General features: G+C 34.2%; 3 protein-coding genes, 1 long non-coding RNA gene and 1 other non-coding gene across 7 annotated transcripts; 3 read left to right on the top strand and 2 right to left on the bottom strand.

The window, feature by feature from the left end:
* Nucleotides 1-4: 4 nt before the first annotated feature.
* Nucleotides 5-7,911, bottom strand: LOC122526357 (ankycorbin). The gene is made up of 14 exons (XM_043649729.1): nt 7,455-7,911; nt 6,990-7,324; nt 6,155-6,431; nt 5,745-5,993; nt 5,263-5,687; nt 4,907-5,168; nt 3,642-4,702; nt 2,628-3,404; nt 2,153-2,541; nt 1,739-2,083; nt 1,568-1,644; nt 1,327-1,481; nt 1,124-1,194; nt 5-1,045 (listed from the first exon to the last, which is right to left on the bottom strand). Exons 1-14 carry the CDS (start codon nt 7,658-7,660, stop codon nt 887-889), a joined length of 4,788 nt encoding a protein of 1,595 aa, XP_043505664.1. The 5' UTR covers nt 7,661-7,911; the 3' UTR covers nt 5-886.
* A 1,997-nt stretch (nt 7,912-9,908) lies between these two features.
* Trnac-gca lies at nt 9,909-9,980 on the top strand. Its single transcript has one exon. It is a non-coding gene; the product is annotated as a tRNA-Cys (tRNA).
* A 479-nt stretch (nt 9,981-10,459) lies between these two features.
* On the top strand, nt 10,460-12,119 carry LOC122526511 (protein YIF1B). 2 transcript variants are annotated; one of them, XM_043649953.1, is made up of 4 exons: nt 10,460-10,734; nt 10,955-11,043; nt 11,160-11,453; nt 11,549-12,119. In XM_043649953.1, exons 1-4 carry the CDS (start codon nt 10,704-10,706, stop codon nt 12,077-12,079), a joined length of 945 nt encoding a protein of 314 aa, XP_043505888.1. In that variant the 5' UTR covers nt 10,460-10,703; the 3' UTR covers nt 12,080-12,119. The 2 variants fall into 2 exon arrangements, with proteins under 2 accessions (XP_043505888.1, XP_043505886.1); XM_043649951.1 differs by having other exon boundaries at nt 10,479-10,734; nt 11,112-11,453.
* On the bottom strand, nt 12,020-12,620 carry LOC122526512. Its single transcript, XR_006306092.1, has 2 exons — nt 12,212-12,620; nt 12,020-12,106 (listed from the first exon to the last, which is right to left on the bottom strand). It is a non-coding gene; the product is annotated as an uncharacterized LOC122526512 (long non-coding RNA).
* An 82-nt stretch (nt 12,621-12,702) lies between these two features.
* Nucleotides 12,703-22,067, top strand: LOC122526510 (phosphofurin acidic cluster sorting protein 1). Of its 2 annotated transcripts, XM_043649949.1 has the most exons (12): nt 12,703-13,003; nt 15,080-15,383; nt 15,480-15,767; nt 15,935-16,034; nt 16,167-16,322; nt 17,772-17,879; nt 19,675-19,943; nt 20,031-20,236; nt 20,315-20,662; nt 20,756-21,159; nt 21,385-21,501; nt 21,595-22,067. In XM_043649949.1, exons 1-12 carry the CDS (start codon nt 12,900-12,902, stop codon nt 21,726-21,728), a joined length of 2,538 nt encoding a protein of 845 aa, XP_043505884.1. In that variant the 5' UTR covers nt 12,703-12,899; the 3' UTR covers nt 21,729-22,067. The 2 variants fall into 2 exon arrangements, with proteins under 2 accessions (XP_043505884.1, XP_043505885.1); XM_043649950.1 differs by lacking the exon at nt 17,772-17,879.
* The last annotated feature ends 220 nt before the right edge of the window (nt 22,068-22,287 follow it).

Genomic DNA, 22,287 nt, shown 5'->3' with positions numbered 1-22,287 from the left:
AGTATAGTTCTGAAAATTCATTTTTATTAATGAACTATATGTAATTTATGTTACTCTTACATTACATCACTAATTTAATTGCAAATAATTGAACTTATATCTATTAGAAAAACCGATAATCGAATTATACATAATTCTGCTTAAAATATGAATTGTTTCATACCCTTCTCTTGACAATTAATTGTCAAGAATACTTACATATCTATATGTATTTATGTATATCGTATAAAATTTATACTAACATTTTAATCATAAATATTTGTTTCGCGTTGGCCTCTGTATGTTGGAATTTCGTCTGGCAGTTTGCATTAATACTTGAAAATTAAAACCATACTATAATAGAATAAATAATAATATTTTTTATATAACAAATCTCGATATTTCAGTTTTTCTTTTAAAAGAAAGGAAAAGAAAAAAAAGTAACACGTTAAAATATGAAGTTAACAAATAAGTACACAGATAAGTACATTGATAAGACAAGACATCACTTATACAAACAGTCATATATATGTTACGGGCAATGTATTACTGCGGGCATTTTACAGAATGCCCAGAAGGTTTCGGTCAATCTATAAAATGTGCTTCAATTGGCTGTGTTTAGAACACAGTAGGAGGATTTAACTTTCCATGATTTATTTCACGTACAATAGCTTCAGATTTTTTCCGCTACCCTTCCCCTGCTCTAAATACTTCTCACTGAGGCATATTTTATAGATTTTTCGAAACCCTTTATGCATTATATAAAATAACGGGGCAACCTGTGAAATACTTGCTTATTATACACATTGCCCGTTTTACGTGAGCATTCTATAAAATGCCAGAAAAATATACATTACCCATATCATATACAATATATGTACATGATATTAAATATATAGTGAACGTTTTAAACACTCTTAGCACTTCGTTTCATAGAATGAGACGATTTCGTTGTCCCTTGACTTTCTCCTCTAACGGTAAAAGTAACAAAATATCTTTTGGTGCAATCTAGCCTTTCAGTTGGTAGAGCGATAACTTGTTTTTCGTCACCGTGAGTTACTTCCACCTTTGTTAAAGCAAATCAATACTATTTGTTTCTCTTTAATAAAGATATAGCAGAAGATTAGACACGATGTCCACTTACCGTCATTTGTCCTCTCCCACGAGTCTCTATTTTTGGAAAGTGATCCACTCGTTCTTGTGCCTCTCCGCCAACTGCAATCATCGTCTATTATCAAAATTCGTAAGGTCAAACATTTAATGAATTACCATAAGTTGCATTTAATCATGTACTTACAATTAGGTATGTAAGTACTTTTAACAAATGAATACCACAACATAACTTACTATAAGTATAAACAGGTACTGAAGTATAAGCAGTTGTAGCATGATGACACCGATGAGTTCTCTGGGTACAATATTTTGCATCTGTACAAAAATTTGGTGTGGCCGGTCTCCTTTGTAGTTTCCTCAATTGTTCGTATAAGAAAGCTTCGAAATGTCTGTCGAGTATGAATGATAAAATAAAATGTACAAAATTTTTAATTTTTTATCTTATTGTGTTAATAGGATTGGAAATACTGAAAACCTGAATGTAAATGGTTGATCATATTTAGCAACGCCAAGGGTTGGACCGGTCATGCCAGCTTTATGAAATGATTCGACCTAAAAATTATTTCGATGATGTTGTAGCGCATAAACGCTATCTAAAATATCGAGGAAATGTCAATTTTTCTATTTTCCAATCCTATCTTCTTACCTGTCTTTTAATCAAAACTTGTTCATTAGCTCTACCATGCCTAATCTGCAATCTCTTAAGTTCCATCAATTGAAAAAAGATCTTCCTTTCTAAATGGTAACGACGCAAATTAATTTGAACGTCTCTCGTGACTGTATCTACATTGAGCGGCTGATGTTTTTCCAGCTTTGAATATTCGACCATGTTCCTTCTCTTTGGTATTTTAGAAACTCTCGGACTTGGTTCTATACCACTATCTCTACCCCCACTATCACGACGACACTGTTTCGTACACTGTTGAAAACGTTGATTTTCCGATGGAATCTTAGGTATCTTTTCCGAGTACGTGCAAAGTTTTCTCTGAACCTGATAATAGGAACATTATTACGTTCATATGATTTCATCGTATAAAGTAAAGCAAGAGTGTTAACTTACCTGAGGTAAAGTAACGATAGTCGAAGTTTTGGATGTACCTGCGTCTAAATTTCTGTAAGTCTCTTTCTCGCTAGTACTCGGCAAAACTCTGATAACGCCCATTTCGTTATTTTCTTCTTGTCTTGTATCACGTTCGCCATCTTCTCTGATTACTTTTCTAATTTCCTTCTCGATTTCTTCATCTTCTTCATACCATTCCGGACTCTCGATAACGGCAACTATGGCACTGCGATCGAGAGAACGTTCTTCAGATTTATCAAATAAATTTTTAGTCCTGTTCAATGTTTTTGTTACGGTCAGGGGACACTCAGCTTCTTTTTTCTGCTTTCCGGTCGAATCTTTTGAATATCTTGAACGTCTTGTTGCTGTCGGCGAAAAATTCTTGACGTCTGACAAATATAACGACACAATATTCATTTATTTTCTTTGTATTAAAAAACTTAATATTAGACAACTAAAATCTGTCCGCGTTTACCTTTACTTAAGAAAGATTTGTCCTCGTTCACAGTATTATTTGCGTCTATTTTTTTGACAATCCTGACTTTGTTAGGTTCTCTTGCAGTTTTATGTTCATCGAATTTGACTTCGAGAACGGTACTACTCTTAGCGAGGACTGGTGTATTCATTCTCGAAAAGTCATTCTCATCTTCTCGTATCAATACTGAATCTCTAGAATCTGAGGATAAATCAACAGATTTGCCACGTGCGGAATCTACTTGTTCCTTATCCTCGAAGAAGTCATTGTTATAAGTCGCATCGAAAGAAGGAGACGATGCTTCATTCTGACGTTTCTCTTGTTGAATTTTAAACGATTTTTTATTCGTTAAGCCAAACTCATCGATGATAATGCCCCCTTTGCACGATTCTTCGACATCCTTTTGTAATGTACCATTTTTCGAACCTATCGTCTCGATTACATCTTCCGATCTCTCTTCCTCTTTTTCTACTTTTGAAAGTTTTTCTAACGCCAAAGTTGGCATCTCTTCTCTAAGCGATTCTTTCGATGTATGAGCATGCGAATCTAATTCTGAAGCCACACTATCGTTAGCTGAATCCATGCAGCTTGCAATATTTTTCGGAGCGCTTGGCGAAGTGGCAAGAATTATTTCATCGCTTTCTTCATTTTTCGATAAAAAAATATCTTTTTGAGAACTCTCCTCTCGTTGATCCAGTCCCGAATGCAGACGTCCCTCTTCCTGAGAATCCAATGAAGTGCTTTCGGGTTTTTTTACTTGGAATGCGCACAACCTACCTAGTGAATGGTTTCTATAGAAAACGAGGCTAAGATTATAACATTTTTAGTTTATACAAAGTAGGATATGGACTGGCTCTCTTGATCTAATTAAAGTGATCATCGTGTTCTTTGAATATCCGAGTTTTCTAGATAGAATGGGTAATTTCGACTTGAATGAAGAAAAATTGTGCTTAATTGTCGAGATGCAAAATAATACATGAATTTATTGTAAATATTAATAGCTTAAGGCCTTACCTTCAACCGCTTCGACATCTCTTACTACCTTCTCATTATCATTATTCCCTTCGTTTACTCTATCTTCATTCCTATCTTCAGCCTCACATTTTATATTTTGGAGATCCTCCTTTAGATCTTTAGCTTTCATTACCAACGAGTCAGATAGTTGATCGGATTTCGCATGAACATCGTCCACATTATTTTTCAATTCTTCACAATTCTTATCAGATATCTCTTTTTCCAAAACATCTTCAAAAGTGACTTCCTTCGAAGTTTCCATCGTAGACTTCGGAGTATCCGGTCCTTGATCTTTGTGGACCATCGCCGTAACTAAAACTCGTTCGACGGTTTCGTGGCTCGTACTATCGGTCACGTCTCTATGATGATAGCGTTTTTCTACGAAGGACATTGCCTTATCCTCTGATGTGGATGACTTTGACGCGACTTGGTCATCGTCAACATCAACGACATTTTTATACTCTTCTTCCTCTATTTCTTTCTTGTCTGAACGTAATTTTGATTTAGAGCTGACATCCTTCTCGGATACCTTTTCGGATGCTTTATCGAACGACTTATCGGATAATTTATCGGATGTTGTCGATACACAGGATTCTGATTTCCGTCTCAAATTGCGTTTACGAGATCCTCTTGTTCTAATATCTTTCGAATTTTCTTTCGATTTCTGTGCTTTTCCTCCGGATACAATCTTTTCACATTTTTTCTTCTCAACGGACGTTCTCACGACGATTACTTCTAAACTGTCGTCGGTACCACTGTGCTCGTCTTGATCGCTCTTTGTTTCCGATCGTAAATTCTTCCGATTGGCTCGACTTGCTTCGATCTCCGACTTCGATCTCTTTTTATTCTTATCTGCGCGACATTTTGATCTCCGCCTTCCGAGCTTGCGCTGAAGAAGAAACGTTCTTACCGTTCCGTTCTTCCCTAAATCTTCTTGGAAGCTATCATCGCTATAATTTATAGATGAATCGCTATAATCGTCCTTAGATCTTGCTCTAAGTCGTCTTTTTCTTCCTTTTCGTGCTAACTTTTCATCAGTAGTCGTGTCATTCTCGTCGTATCTAAAAACATCATGTACAATCGTATGCGAAAAGAAGGGTACAATCATAATACTTATAATTACATTCTATATCGTTGAGTAGTTTATAAGATAATTTATACATATGTTTTTGTTTGTAATACAATTTCACATATATACTAAATAACCATTAACGAAAATCTTGAAATCGAATCGAATCGAATTTGTCGTCGAAGAAAATGCATACCTCGCAGACTCGCTTCTGCTTCGTTGCTGACATTCTTTTCTCGAAGACGCCTTCTTAGATAGCCGAATTTCTTCTTCGCTGAAACTTCGACTGTCTCGTCGCAATAAATTCTTGGAATTTCCTTTCTTTCGTGTTCTTTTTTCGATCCATCGTTCCTCGTAATAGACACGCGGTGCCTTGCGTGCGTGATCCCATTTTGGAGAACTATCTTCTGAATCTGTGCCACTCTCAGTACGGTCAACTCGAAATTTTGCAGAAAAAACTGAAAGACAAAGGATTTCATTGAAAAGGCTTCAAATAAGTGAGCCATACCCTTGAATTTATGGACATTCGAGATATTCTAGAATTGAGCTAACCCTTCCCAGGCGTACACCTGCGATCTTTTAATCGTTGAGCAGTAGTTCCACCGTGCATTTGAATCAATTTAGCACAATCTCTGTGGCCTCTATAAAGAGCAGCATCCAAAGCGGTCATCATGTTCCCCTTGTTAGTCCTTAGAATCGCATTTATTCTTGCACCATGATCCAAAAGCACCTTGCAAGCATCCAAATGACCATGAAGTGCTGCTACATGAAGAGGCGTCTTACCGTCTTGCGTAACGATATCCAACGTACTCGGACGCTTTTTAGCCAACCATTTGAGGAGTTCGATTCTTCCGGAAGCCACGGCCTCGTGAGCAACCCCTGTACCTCGTACCGTTCTAGCATGCAATGAACCACCGTGCTGCGCTAAGATTTTTAACGTTTCCAATTGACCCTTAGCTGCTGCACATAGGGCTGGCCTAAAACATATTTTTTTACTAACTTGAATAGACGTAAGAGAAATGATTCCAACTTACGTTCTACCCTTTCGATCTTGTCGATTTGGATCAGCTCCTAATTTAAGAATCAAGGCCGTAGCGTCGGCGTGACCGAGCGTAGCGGCATAGTGTAGAGCGGAACAACCATTATCATCTACATGATCGGGCTGGGATCCGCACAAATTAATTAACGCCTCGACGCATCTCGCATGACCTCTCGACGCGGCGCAATGAAGCGCCGTTAAACCGTCTTTATCCGACGCTCCAGCGGCCGCAGCTCCCCCGACCCTTTATCGTTTATCGACATCGACAAGGTTATCTACTAGCTATCTATCCATTATCTTGGAATATTTTCCCTCCCTTTCAATTTTCCCTTATATAGTAGATGAATAGATATATACATATGTATATGTATCTACATGCCAAATTAGTTAGGACATATTAATTACCTTGCCAAAGCTAAAACTGCTTCCACGCTACCGGCACTAGCCGCCCATAAGATTGCCTGTCGTCCATCTTCGTCCTTCGCATTAACGTCAGCGCCAAATTCTATAAGAGTTTGTAATACCTTTAAACCAACTTTCTTTGGAACCGCAAGTTCGGCAGTCACTGCGGCACCGCAACATTGCGCTGCGTAATGGAGAGGCGAGCCTCCGCGGAGATCTGGTGTTGAAGGCCTAGCGCCCGCAGCTAAGATCAGACGTACGCATTCCGCTTCTCCGCAAACTAGAAAAACGTCAACAATTTATAGAAAAGCTCTATCTACGAAATATCTATTTATATCGCATACTAGTTCGGTGTAGTTCGACATAGCTCTGTGTAACTTGCCCGATAGCTCGCCCGATAGCTCGTCCGATAACTATAACTAAATCCGATAACCGAATATTTATCGGTAAGGTCAATCATAGCCACGATCTTTATATCGTCTTATATTGTCTTGCGTGTTGCTTTTATGCTTAGAATTACGTCACCTTATAGTAGTCGACCCACTGACTCATTACGTCAACTTGACTCATGTATATTTTCTATATTTTCCTACTTTTTCATACTTTTTATGAAATTTAAAAATATAACAATAATTTATTTCTTAATGAACATCGGCTAGTTATAATACATCAACAATCTGTTCAATGGATAGAAACTTATATCTAAAAAAAGCCGTTTTTTCTTTTAGGAAAATATTATAAATATCTTTTAATCGGAATGATTTAATATAAAAATGTCTTTTATGGTTTTCGTTAGCCTAACGAGACTTTATAAAATGCATCTTGCTGAGACCCCTACCAGTGGCCCAATGAAGAACGCTGTGACCTTCCAAATCTTTGGCATTAACGTCGGCGCCATTCGCTAACAAAACAGCTACCAACTGAGTATCGCCGGCAATGACTGCGAGATGAAGAGGTGTATGTCCCTCGGCATCGGGAGCATTAACCAATTCTGGTGCCGCTGATGCAACGGCACCACCCGTCCCAGCATCCATACAGTAATGAAGTGCACTTCTTAACGTTCGATCTCTATAACAGATGCTCTCCTCTTGTTCCTTCAATAATCTCAAGACTTTGTGTCTGTCGGCCTGCTGGCAAGCGTGCATCAGAGGTGTGGCGCCAATTTGCAATACTCTACGAAAGTAGCCATTTCTTTGGATAATTTTCATATTTTGTTAAAATTTTGTTTCCGTGTACACAAATAAAATAGAATAAAAAGAAATAAAAAAGGACAGAAGAGTTATAAATCTAGTCGAGACATTACCTGTAAGGTCTCTTCTTATGATGATTTGAATGGCATGTAGGGTAATTGACGTCATACGACCATGAATTTACGACAGGTTTTGGTTTTTGTCGGAGATTCGTAGAAGGTATCAATGGTGGCAGAAACAGATCAGCTACACGTTCCTGCTTCTTTGCTTGAACCTTCTCTGGATGCTTCAAAGGTATAGGTGGAGTCTTAGTGTCCATGCCCGTCTTCGACACCGTTTTTCGACTAATACAACCTCGAGTAAGAACATCTTCTGCCTTGTAGTCGGATCGAACTCATTGTGTGGAAGAAAATCCGTCCGGTCTCGCCGCCCAGAATGTGGGTCGACGTTTAAAAGAAGTAGTTGGATGAATTTCTCTCACCTTCTTAAAAAGATATAATGCTGATGACTGAATCGTTGATGTATAATTCACTCCTATTTAATGTTTTCTCTTTACCTGTACTACACACGTAAGTTACACACGTTGTTATTTCTCCTTTACTTTTTATTATTTAGCGAATTTATCTATCCTTATGTTTTAAATATAATAATTAGCGTAAAATTAAGGCGTGATGTGCTTATACATGTGTATAAATAATAACTCACGTCGTAATCGATATCAATCGAAAAATGTATTATGAGGATTAGTTTTAAATAATAAGAAAATAATTTCATATATCATGATCATTGAAGCAACTACATATCTCAACAAGTAATTCGAGTCTACGATAATGATGCTTTGTAGAAGCGATCCGAGGAACGACAAGCGATCTACTATCGTTACATCTAGATCACTAGGGTCTAGCCCAAATTTAAAGTTTGATTACTGACCACGTGGTAGACTGACCAGGTCACTCGATACCATAGAAACCAAACGTCACAACATTTAGCACCAATAAAGAACCATAGTGGAAAATCTCACGGCAAGGTCGCCACGTGTTTAATTCTATTATCTTACAATAGATTATTTCACATTTCAGATGCTAAATACTATAATACTATAATAAATTAGTAATCATTATAATTATTTCATAATGACATGACCATAATTATAATTAAAAATAGAATATTAGCGAATGCTACATGTCGGTATCGTTAACATTTTCTATCTCTCAAATACAATAATTCTTAAAATAAGTTCTATGTCACGTTATGTACAAGTATGAAAGAATATTGATGGATCGATAACGATTATCGCATCTAACGTATTATATAGATTTTCATTGAAAATAGACAATCGTTTAATGATTCGTCCCATTAATTATTTCTTCGCGTATATATATATTCTAAATGGTACCACCTATACCAATATTTAATTTATTTCATTTTAATGAAAGGTAAGGTAGAATAGAATGAAAGGTAATGCAGAAGGTTTGGTTTTTCTTTGCTAATGCATAACTCTTGTAAAAATCAGCACAGTGGCATGCGTTCTTGTTGAGTAAATACATATACATATACATACATATATACATACATAAACACATCCATGCAGGCATACATACATATGTTGCACGTACAAGAACCCACGTGCGCGCGTGCCATAACGTGAGGGTGACTGAAAATCGTTATTTCGTTGATTCAGTGTGCAGCACGTCAATCGTTATTATACCGTTAATAATTTCTTGAGACCTTCACTATTCGTGATACTGAATCACCCGTTAAAAATTGTTTATCATATTATCACATAATTTGTGCGAGATTACTCGTGTGCGCAATGATATTACGCTTACAAAATAATCTTCAATCTTTCATGGTTATTATTTTTGACATGAATATTGGATATTACAGATATGACATTGATACACATCTATGTAAATTGTTTGATATCAATTGAAAGCTTATAATTTCGATTTCAAGTATTTAATTTCATTGGTTATCTATCGTTAGGAAAGATGATTATTTTTTAAAATAATCTTATTAATATAAACTATACATATAGAATGTAAATGTAGATGTAGATGTAAATGCATAGTAAACGTAAATTTCTTAGAGACATGATTTTTGTGTTTCATATTTTAGAGAAATTCAAAACTTACTTAATAAAATAATATGTCATACATCCTCTGAATTCATCGTGACTTAAAAAAAGGCGCGAATTCGAAATTTGAATCTTATGATAGAAATACAATTACATTCAACCACGCGGATTGTTTTTCACGAAAGTGAGAAACACACCTTACTACTGTACGATACGTACTAACGCGCTGATTCCTCTGTTAGACTTCCAACTAATTCAGGGGTTGCTTAGTTACTCTTTACTACAGTAGCGCAACAACAAGACTCGCTCATATTATTAAAATATAGGAGCCCGTGATTAGTTTCTCAATGTACTCTTGAATACTTTTCCTAATGATAATTAAACAATTGATTTCAATGATAATGGTCCACATCTATTTTTAAACCCATTTATATTTCTTTCATAAAACTTCTGTTTATCTACGTATTTTAGAAAGCTTCGAAGTAACGTTGGGGGTATAGCTCAGTGGTAGAGCATTCGACTGCAGATCGAGAGGTCCCCGGTTCAAACCCGGGTGCCCCCTCAATTCAAAATTTTTTTTCTCTTGTTAATTATTAAAATTAATTGAGATAAAAGTCTTAATATTTTAATATTTAAAACCCAAAAATATAACTATTTTCTTTTAATATGTATTTGGCACGTATTTGTTATTTTTTTCTTCTTTCCAAAACCAAAAGAGAAGAAAAATCTCGTTTATAATTATGATAAATAATATCTTATCATAATTGTTTGTGAATTGCATATATTTGTAATACTATATATGTATCGTACAATATACAATACTATATAATATGAATGCATAATGTACAATTTTGGTAAACATTTTGTGATACAAAAAGATATTTTATAAATGCGAATTTAAACTTACAATAGTGACGATTGGTTTACTCTAGAATTAATCGATATGAGACATTGGAAAGAAAAGAAATGATGATATGATGAAATGTTGCACCTGTATAGTAGATATAACTCATTTAGAATAATCATCTGATAAAAAAAAATGCATTATTGGACGTCACTATTGTTGTCACTAGTCACATGACAGAAGCATAAAAATTGTGTTGGTGGTACTGACATCCGTAGTGAGAGACCGTATAACTAGAGAACGTCGAAGTATGGTGACGTGTTGAAGTGTCTTGTATTCTAGATTTTTAAACTAATATTAATTCGAATAAACGCACCTAAAATAGAAAGTTAACAATTTATCGTAAAAGATCATACTATCTGCTAAACTATAAAATAAAACATGAATTATAGCCAATCAGGTGCACGCCGTGGTAAGTAACAACCGAATGAACAAAATTAATGAAAATCAAAATAAATTCTCCCGTGAAATATCCCATCAATTGATAAGAGTGTATTCTCTTAATTCTTTTTTGTGGTACCTTATTCGCAATTCATTTAGAAGAAATGAATGAAGTAGCGGAGGTTATGTTACTTTAAGTTCTATATTAAGTATCATTACTCTTTTATATGAAAACAAATGTTATTAAATAGGTAAGACAAAGAGATTATTAGATCCATCGGCTGGCCTGTCAGCACGCCCTATGCCAATGGTAGACAATTCGTATATATACAATCAGCAGGTAAAAATATAAATTATACAGCGCTCTTTATATATCATATGTAATGTTGATTACTATGTTTAAACAAGGTACCTACAAACAATGGCTTGTCATCGGAATATATTTTCAATATCCAGGAACAAGCTCCATCTCCAAGCGGATTTAACCCAATGCCAATGCCAATGCAACACTATCCAACACGTAATGAAGATCACACAGAGAACTACTCCAATTCTCAGTTTGCAGCTCAAATATTGTCGCAGCCTGTTGTTACCGATATGGCTGTACAATATGGAACTGCATTGGTAGGATCAGGAAGGCAACATTTTGAAAAATATGTGCCAGTTAGAGCATTAAAATATTATTTTGCTGTGGATACTAATTATGTCTTTGGAAAACTTGCAATTTTGTTCTTCCCATTCACTCACAAAGTAAGATTTAAGATCATTTAGAGATAAGGAATATTTAATTAATTGGTTAATGTATAATTGTAAAACGTATTAAATGAATTTAATACCATTAACAGGACTGGACTGTAAAATACGAACAAGATGTACCCATGCAACCACGTTATGAAAAGAATGCACCGGACATGTATATCCCAATGATGTCATTTTTAACATATGTGGTACTAGCTGGTTTGGTTTTAGGTGCGCAAGAACGTTTCAGCCCTGAACAACTTAGTATATTAGCTAGTTCTGTACTAGCTTGGGGTATAATGGAACTAATAGTTCATACTGTCAGTTTATATGTAATGAATATCGAAACAAGCTTGGCCACTTTGGATCTGCTGGCTTATTGCGGATATAAATATGTTGGTATAAATGCAGCTCTATTGAGCTCATTACCGTTTAAAAAATTTGGCTATTATGCAGCATTGTTATATTTTAGTGCAACATTAGCATTTTTTCTCATGAGATCTTTGAAATTAAGAGTTATTCCGCAGGGTCAGATTTCATACACAGCAACAGGTAATAGAAGAAGACTTTACTTTATATTTTTTGTAGCAATTATTCAACCTTTATTGATGTGGTGGCTGTCTTACCATTTAATATAAATAAACATTTCAAGTACAAAGCTATCCCTTTAAAAATAAATAAAATGTATATTTATTATAATATATCGATTATACATTTTTCTAATAAAAATTTTACGGATATGATATTGCTAAAGATATTTATATATTTACCTTTTTAAAGGAACAATTTGATTAATCAAATAAAATTTATTTCATAAAGTAACATTCATGATGAATTAATGCTACATTCTTCGAATTTTGATCACCAGTGGGCAATAGTAGGTATTTAACTGTAGCGTGTTCAACAATATTAAAAATAATTAATTCACTAGGGAAAAATATTATATGAATATTTTTATTTTTGAACGTATCAAAAAAGACTTACAAAATATATGACAAACTTAACAATTATAACAAAGGAAAACGAAAGTAGGAACTAGTGTTCACGTCTTTAGTCACTGCTAGTAAGTATGCGTGTGTCTCGCTCGGTGGTTGGAGAGCGAATAGCAGTGGTTATTCATATACGTGGGGTTTTCTTAGTTATCAGTTTTCGCCACCAGAGGCGTGACGGTAAGAGTGCCGGTGGCGCCAAACTTTGGCGTGACGGCCACAGTTCGATCTATGATCAGAGTAGAAAAGCTTGTAGAGAGGATCGCGTAAAAGGGCGTTGTATGACAAGAAGTATATTCTAAAACTGATTTAGCCTACTAGTTTAAAGAACAGATATTTGTAGCGCGCTTCTGCAATCTCGCAGTTTATGGCGCTACAATCGAGATAGATCGAATTAGTCAGCCGCAAGCTGCGGTATAGTATTGGTGTTTGTTGCTGATTTTTTCTTGTGGTGGCCAACGGGCCAAAAATGGCGGAGAGGATGAAGGCAACAGCACCGACGTCTCGACCAGTTCCAATGAAACTTTTTGCTACTTGGGAAGTTGATCGTACCCCACCGAATTGCATACCAAGGTAATCAAATCAAACCTACTCTCGTCCTTTTATTTCGTCGGTTGTTAGATGCATCGAGCGTATATTTAGCCAAAGTCGACGCGTCACTCTGAATGCGAGGTGCTCTTTCTTCCTCTCTCTCCCCTTCTTTCTTTTTCTCTTTTTCTTTCTTTTTTCTTCTTTATGACAATTCTTATATGTTTTATACCGAATAACAATAAGAAATTTTCTTTTATATTCTCTAATATTTCTACAAAGACGTACGTCGACTTTTCTCAACAATATCTCGATAATTTCTCGATGATTTTCTCATGACACATCGATATATTATCGCATTGCAAAGCACGAGTAATAACGCGAAGACTGTAGCATGTATAGCACGTTCGGAAGGATGCTATCTGTCATTCGTCAACAGATTTTTCACATGTATCAAAACGTCAATGGGCATTCGATGGAAGGCCATACGGGTATAAGCATACTGAATTTGCCCTCGAGAGATAATTTAATGATACTTAAAAGATATGAAGGTACTAATAAAATAATAAGATCCTGAAAGTTTCAGATCCCTAACTCAATTGATTTTTGAAAAAAAGCCAAATATCCGAAAGGCAGAAAAAAATATTTTTCTTAGGATTGACTAAACCGATTGATCTAAATTTTTAATATTTTTTGAGGACTCATAACAGCTTCTAGACAACAAATTATGAGCTATATAGGTTCATAGGATCCTCGAAATTTATTTTATTATTTTAACGTATATCCATAGAATTTTCATTTATTAAAAATAATATTTCACTTCCAAATTAACAACAATCATATAAATAGCAAAGTTTATAGATGTTTTATTCATTATAAAAGAGATACCATCGAACACAAAAGCATATTGAGATACATATATCTTTATAGCATTTCTACAGTATTTTTCAAGTACAAATAAGAATAAATCCAAGGACGTCAAATCCGGTGATCTTTGCAGAAATTCAATACTTTCATCTCCATTTCCAATCCAATAATTGGGAAACATTTCGTTTAATGTGGCTCGTTCCTGAGCGCGATTCTCATATCCTATTCCTTAATATCCCTCCTAATATTGTCCTCCCATTTACTCCTTGGTCTACCCAATGGTCTTTTCCTATTGGGTATACCAGTAAGTATTTTATACGCGGTATCGTTCCTCACCCATACGCGCCAAGTGGCCAGCCCACCCTAATTGGCGTGATTTTATGACAGTCATAATGTCCGGTCTATTATACAATATACGCAATTCCACGTTGTGTAATTTTCTCCATTCGCCCGTTTCCTCATCGAGTTTTGTGCCGAAGATTTTGCAAAGTATTTTGTTCTCGAATACCCTAAATTTCTTTTCGGTAAGTGACCATGCCTCGCATCCATAAAGGAGTATCGGTAGAATAACTGTTTTGTATATTCTGAAAGAAGGTTTTATTTTATTTTCTGCCACTATAATAAGGAACAAAAGATATAGATAACGATTCTTCTGTTTCCTACGTTGCCAAAAACCGTTTGGCATTGTGGCCAATGCCTAGAAAAGTAGCCCTGTTGGCCAAGAAAAAATACAGAGTTTGTTTACGACTTCTAAAAAAAATGGTCAAATTGAAAATTTCTTTTTAAATACTCAGAAAAATATGTAGATCATTTTTACAAAAAGAAAATCGCGAAAATTCAATTGTTTCAAAATAGCCATTTTGCAAGTAGCTTTAGATTAAAATATCTCTTAAACTTATAAAAAGTAGTCGAGACATGCTGCATATGAAATTTAGAGAAAAGAATAGCGAATCGAATGAGCAGAATCCAATTTCTTTACGACTAATAGTTTACGAGTTATGAATTTTTTAATGAAAAATTTAGGCGCCGAAAAAATTCAGCTAAGCTCAAACAAATTTTTTGCAATTTTTATCGTCAAGAAACGAATTTCCACATACATATTTACGTACGTAAGTATATAGTACTTATATACGTATTTACATGCGGGTGTAAAAATATTTATTATGCCAATTATCGAATGTGATGTGAATATCGTCAGAAAGTACATATAAATGGTGCTTCTTTCAAATTTTTAAATACACATGTGTATTACAGATTATGTTCCTTGACGTTAACGCGTCTGGTTATACTTCGGCCTTTGGGTTCTGATTTGACGTCCATCATAATTGCTGTAAAGATGCAAAGTTCCAAAAGAACGCTGCGTTCTAATGAAATGATTATACCAACTGGAGGTATGTTAGACACTGAGTTAGAATTACAATTCGCACTCCAATATCCACATTTTCTCAAGAGAGATGGCAATAAACTATTAATATTATTGCAAAGAAGAAAACGTTATAAAAATCGCACAATGCTCGGATATAAAACTCTCGCTGAGGGGGTAATTAACATGGCTCAGGTAAGTTGTATTATACATTACACATCTTTGTAAAGTTTTATGCTTATTGTTTGCATTTTATGTTTATTGAGCATAAATAAAGAGAAAGAGTTGTAGGTGTTACAGAAACAAATGGATCTTGAATTAGAATTGATATCCGACAAAGCAGAAAAGTACGGTGGACATTCGGTGGCTCTGGCACGTGTTAGTGTCATAGCATTAAGTTCTCAACCAGTCGATCATGATAAAAGACTTATCAATGATCCAAATGAGAGATTGTGTCCAGAATATAGTGACGAAGAAGAAGAATTCAGTTCGGAGGCTGAAGCAGAGGGTAGTGATAGTGAGCCAACCCTGGAAGTACATAGACGAAAAAGTCGAGGAAAAATCCCCACCAATGCCAGAGTGCGTAAAACTTCTTTCTTTGATTAAAATTACTTTTTTTCTATTTATCTATTTAAATATCTATCTTTCTATCTATCTATATATCTATTTATCGATCTACCCATCTATTTTAAATCTTGAGAAGCGACTACACGATTCTAAATTGTGCTGTTTCTTGTATTTTACAGCAAAGAAATCTCAAACAAAAATTTATAGCCCTTTTGAAGAGGTTCAGAGTGTCCGAAGATTTGGATCACGATCAAGAAGAAATTGGACAAAAGCTTTCAGGTATATGCATACTCGATGATAATGCTTCCTTCGGCCCTTATATTCGGCCGATCATAAACTGGGACCAAGATAATCGAAGCTGTATGTACTAGATTTTGTACGTAATCGTATCGCGTTAATTACTATTCTCAGGCGGCGATATGGAGATTGAAGAGCTATTCGACGAACTCGAAGATTTGTCGGACAGTGGTCCAGAATTGGATACTATGTCCGTCAGTAGTACACCAAAGCCTTCGCTACGGCCTTTTTTCAGTTCCAGTCGATCTCTTTTAACACCTCCACATTCAGGTAAAACTCGACGTCTTTCATTTTATTTTTCCTTTATATCTCCTTTTTTTCTACCATTCATGCCATTTCTCTCTCTTCTCTCTTCTCTCTTTCTCTCTCCCTCTCTGCTTTATCCCATCCTTAATTCTTCTATTTCTCTTTAGCCTGTAGAAAACACGTTTTGAATCATTCCATTCTTTGTATTATGTACTTTGGTTGCTATCACAGAAAAAGTATTTTTCATTAACGCGTTTTAATATTATAAAATTGCAATATTCCATTATTGGCATATCTCTCTCTAATATCCAATACATCTAACACGGTAAGGATCATATTGTGCTCTATCTAAAACATGTGTTATTTGTTAATGCTTCAAGTTGCAAATTTTTGTTTATTTTACGAAAAGCGCTTTTCTTATAAATTATTCCATTTATGTGAGTTAAAAAAAACTATAAGAAAATAATTAACAAAATTTCCCTACAAGTTCTGTTAACATCGTATTCCAAAAGTACATTTTTTATTGTGAATTATCAGAAAATATCGTGGAATCAGCAGAAAATAAATTTAAACAAAAAAAATGCGACGTCATAAGAAATATACAATGTTGTTGAATGTATTAATATTGATAAAGTTTTTATAAACGAAATTAATATCATGAGCATGTATAGACATGAATTATTTTCTTTATATATTGTAGTATGTTTTTTGTGTATACATATTATCTTATGTACTGCTGCATACGTATATACGTTGTTAACAACATCGAAAGTAGAAGCAGGACTATTTTATATATGTTTTTCATACTTGATTCAGGACTTAAAAATGAACAATGTAAACAAAGTGTAAGATGCCATTTATATTACCTAAATGCATTACATTAACCACGCATATACATCATTACATATCTACCGTATCAAGAGAGAGTGGATAATGTTATTTCTTCTATTACTACTATACACATATGACTAGTTTGATTTATCAGGAAGATCATAATCTATATCTTTTATTCTTATAATTTATAAATGTCATATTTTCGTTATAGTTATCTATGCTGCATGATAATTTATTATATACAAATAAATATGATAGAGATCCTTTCAGAAGGGATGGCTTATTTTATTTTTAATATACTATTAATGTGCATTCATATTTTTGGAATCAATCATTTGCTCAACGCATTTTGCTTTAGTTTTTATTTTCACACATTGAATTATTACAGAAGATCAGATTGCACGCAAGTCATATAAGCATCAACGTATAATACATGTACGTATAGACGTTGGAAATTCTACTTACGTACATCTACGTACAAGGGTTCGAGAATGTATTTGATTTTGTGGACTTCCAAAATATATTATGTTGTACAAACTATGATATAAAATCGATCATCTATATCTGGATCTGGAAATTTTTAACTAAGTCAAGATTTGGTCGGTTGGCTTTGCACTGTTGCATGTTACAATTCGGTAGTAGTAACAAGAGGGGAAGCTGACAACAACACAATGAGTACCGTAAATCATCACTACATTGGAAGTCAACCAGCCAAAGACAAGCAGCATATTGGACATATACCATCAGGTATGTAACGTGAAAATTCGATATAACAGATACAATAATATCAGTGAGTGAAATTTTATATGCGAGTAATGTACATGTACTTGCATATATATTTACTTTACTTTTCAAAAGAACAGCATGTTTTTATATAAATTCAGCATGAAAAGAAAGAAAAAATGTATTGTCATTAGTATCAAGTATGTAATATCTATAGCTTAATGATCTGAATAAACTTTAACTAACAAAGAGACGGTCAGTGAGCCACACCTCAGATTTTTTTCAAGTTTTGCACACTTGTAGTACTCCATGAGAAAGTTCATTGTGCCTTTAAACTTGGCGTAGATATTCAGCCGTTCGCGGAAAAATGCGGATTGAAATTTCACATGGATACGTATTTCTTTGACTGGAGTAGTGTAGTAGTCTACAATAGCAGTGCTGAGTGTATCTCTGATGTCGCCGATATCTATATCTCATCTCGACAGTGCTAACAAGGATCTTTACCTTTCTTTTTCTTATTTTTCTTATTTCTTTTTTTCGTTATTGTGAAGTAAGCTTAATACATTTTTTTTTTTTACTTTTTCTAGAGTATTTTATAATAATTTTATAGAAAATATAATTAAAAAAAAAAAATGCATTTGTATTATAGGGAGTGTGAATTTACTTTTTGCTAACAATATAAACTTTATTAAGAAATAAACATTATTACGCAAGTAATAAAATTAATAATTATAAATTAAATAATATATAATAAATAACAAAAATTAATTTTTTTAGCGTGCCGAAACGATACATTTTTCAGTCTTTGTTACATCTATTATATTATATTTGTTATTTTACTCTCATAGAAATTTGTAAATTCGTACAGTAAACTACGTAAATAGTAAAGATTATGTACGGTTTAAGAAGAATAAATGCGTAGCATTTCATTTCCCTGTAGTAAATCAAATTTCTCTGAGGGTTTTTTTTGTAATAATACAACGATTTTAAAGTTGTTCTGTTTTGTCCTTCTTTTTATTTGCTCTAAATATACATTAATAGTTTAATTGTCTTCTTCTTTAATGATTTAACAGGTTTGCCTGAATGCATCTAGTAATTTTTATTGGTCTTTCCATTCTTAGTCTTTCTCTCTCTCTCTCTCTTTCTCTCTCTTTCTCTTTCTCTCTCTTTCTCTTTCAATCTTTTACACATAATTCTTACGTACATACTTTAATCGTGTCCATCGGTCCTCTATATCTGTCTACTTACGTACGTATATATTTCTGATATTATCAATTTTTCTATTCATTTCTATCAATCATTTAATTGATGTTATACTACTTTTCAGTAATCAACCCTGCTCGAGCGTGATAATTTTACTATAACAACATACATATTTTTTAGGCAATAATAATTTACGAAAGACAGTTCGAATATGTATGGATTTTGTAATATGTATATATATATATATACATATATATACATAACTGAATATATGCAAAAGTAATCTTATTAAACAGATCCTGTGCATATAGACAAATTTATCTTTCTCTCTTCCTCTTTTTCTCTTTCTATCACTCATTCTCTCACTTTCTCTCTCTCTCTCTCTCTCTTACACACACACACTCTCTCATTTTCTCTCTCGCTCTCTCAGGTAAATCTCACATCGTTACTAATTATTAATATTATTGTCGACGATCGCGATGTAGTTTACGTAAATGGATTAAATATTCACTTTTTTCTCTTATCTATTATCATTGAAATAAATTGTTAATAATCTACAGTATAATATTGTAACAATTTTATAAGACTAGTGGAAAGTAACATGATTATGTTACAGAACGAGGCGTCGACAGACAGAGTGATGATAGTTCAAGGAGGGCAGACAGCGATTCTCATCCCGAAAATTGGACCGATCATGAAGCTAATGATCCGCCAAGTATCGTCGCCGGATCTCCACCGAAATCAGAACAACCGAATAAAAACGAAAGTTCCGACAGGAGAAGTAGACTTTTTACTCGTGATCGTGGAACACCTGGTAGCAGTAAATCTAAAAAACACAGTCTCAGCGTCGACTTAAAGCCATCCGGTGACTCTAGTAGTTCAGAGGTACTTGGACATTTTTTCAATAATGCTATGTTACATGTATATGTAAATATGTAATATCAATGATGATAAGATTTTTCGTAATGACAGCCGAGGAAAGTCCTAGTCGAACAGTTGAGTCGCGTCTTGCCGGATGACAGTTTACCGGAAGCTGTATCTCTGATTTCCTTAGCAGACCCAGGAGGTGCTGTACTTGCCGCAAGACTTCAAGAAAGAAATCACAAAGTACTTACTACTGCTTCCCCTGCGGATATACGCGCCACATTCACGTGTCTGGTAACAAGGATACAAAAATTGTAATTACTAATTTTATTCGAAATATTTTCTCATGGAGACAATGGAATAAATTGACATTACTACTGTTCTTATTATAGTTGTAACAGTTCTGCCAAGCCGCCTTCTCCGATAAAGGTCGTAATCGCTGGTGGAGATAGTTTTGTAAATGCAGTATTACGACATTATGTAGAATTATTGAGCTTCAAACCTCCCGATTGGCAAAATTATTTAAGGTTTTTGGTGGTACCTCTTGGCTCTAATACTTTGTCTAAATACCTATCATCCGTGGATGCCAAATATTCAGTCCTTTTCGGCGACGAATGGAAAGAATTACTTGAAAGAGAAGGCGGGGGTGCGAGCGAAGGTGCGGCTAGAGTATCCGAATACGTAGCTGCAACTAATACAACTTTACCATTGCCGATCGCAGAAGCAATGGTAACATATAGGTAATATCTCTTTAAGTATAAAATACGTGTCACTTGTTTTTATAAATAAATGCAAATAAACATCAAGTTTTAATTGAAATAATCTTATTATAGAGAAACCGATGACAGTAGTCAAATATTTATTCCATTTGTAAATGACGTTCGGGTTGGATGTCCTGACAGTAGTTCTTCCACGTCGGTCGATCTTGAAGAAAGTAATGTTACTATGTCCGGTTCTCCTCCGTCTTTACCTCCTCCGGGATTATCGATGACAATTCCACCTTCTGGTAGATTGACCCCACCTAGTAGTCCTAATGTAGGCCAACCCATCAGAGAAGGTTGGGAACCTGTGGAATTGCAATTGGATTATTGGAGCAAACAAACTCAAGGAGAAAAAGGCAAGAATACGCTGAGGCAAGCTTTTAGGGTGTTACACGTGCAAAGACTTCCGCCGTTAGGAGAAGCTCCGGGTCATCATCTATCTATGAATTATACGACCAAAGAGAAGAAACAGAAAAGTAAGTACTTGATGTTAATGACAACAATTATTATTCTTTAACATAAGTTAATAAAGTATTTACAATTCGGTATATTACGTGTTACGAGTTTTGCAATTATTATACTATCATTAGTATATAGTAATATCTACAGTAATCTAATAATATTATCTAAACAATAATTTTACATATCTTAAATATATCGGTATTTATAGTATTCAAATTAAATACATTTTTTGTTAATAGTAATGAGATTAGGAAAAAAGAAAGAGAAAGAAAAAGAGAATGAACCGAAAAGTCAAACTGTAGATGGTGTTACGCGTTTGATATGTTCGGCGAAAACTCATAACATTCCATTGAGAGGTAAGAATTTTAACTTAAAAACTTCGTTTTATTGTTTAATATTTAATGTATGATATCATAAGTTACTGCATTATGGATTTTTTTTTACTTTAGTGAGCATCGATGGTACTGAATGGTACAGTGTGAAATTTTTCCAACTATCGGCGCAGTGGCAAACGCACATCAAGACCTTCCCTCTAGCCCTCTTTGATTATACTCCTCAGCCACAAGTTTTGAACCCTGTATGAAATCTGTCCCTTTTATGATTAATTAAATTTCCTTAAATTTGTGTATTTAATATTCCATGATGGGGTAACATTGAGACTGTGCTTAATTAGTAGAAATATGCAATATCAATATAACCAGCAAATTCTTGGAACTGCCTCGTTATTATCAGAGAGATTAACTATTATCATTTACGAATAATTATTAGATGTAGAAATTAATTCGATGCCTGGATATTAAATTATTTATAACTCTAGTTTGAATGTAAATAATCGCCTGTTATTTATAACGTTTAATTACCAACACTTATAGTTATAAAACGTATGACTATTAATCAAAATAAAAACTACTAGTTAACAAGATGACATTACTAACTGAATTAATTTCTACACATAATATATTTTTTATTTCCTAATTGCATATAAATCATATATTATCATTTCTATTTTTTCGCATATTCGTATAATATAGTATATTCATACCTAATGAGAAATCAATTTTAATTACAAATGTTCATTTAATAATTTTCATTATTGATATTAATTCATAAATATGGGAAAGTGCAATTTTAATGTATAATTT

The sequence above is a fragment of the Polistes fuscatus genome, unplaced genomic scaffold, assembly GCF_010416935.1.
Source record: "Polistes fuscatus isolate 324 unplaced genomic scaffold, CU_Pfus_HIC Scaffold11, whole genome shotgun sequence".
In the NCBI taxonomy this organism is placed as follows: Eukaryota; Metazoa; Arthropoda; class Insecta; order Hymenoptera; family Vespidae; genus Polistes; species Polistes fuscatus.
Note: the sequence above shows the minus strand (reverse complement) of the source record. Positions and strands in the feature narration are given on the sequence as shown.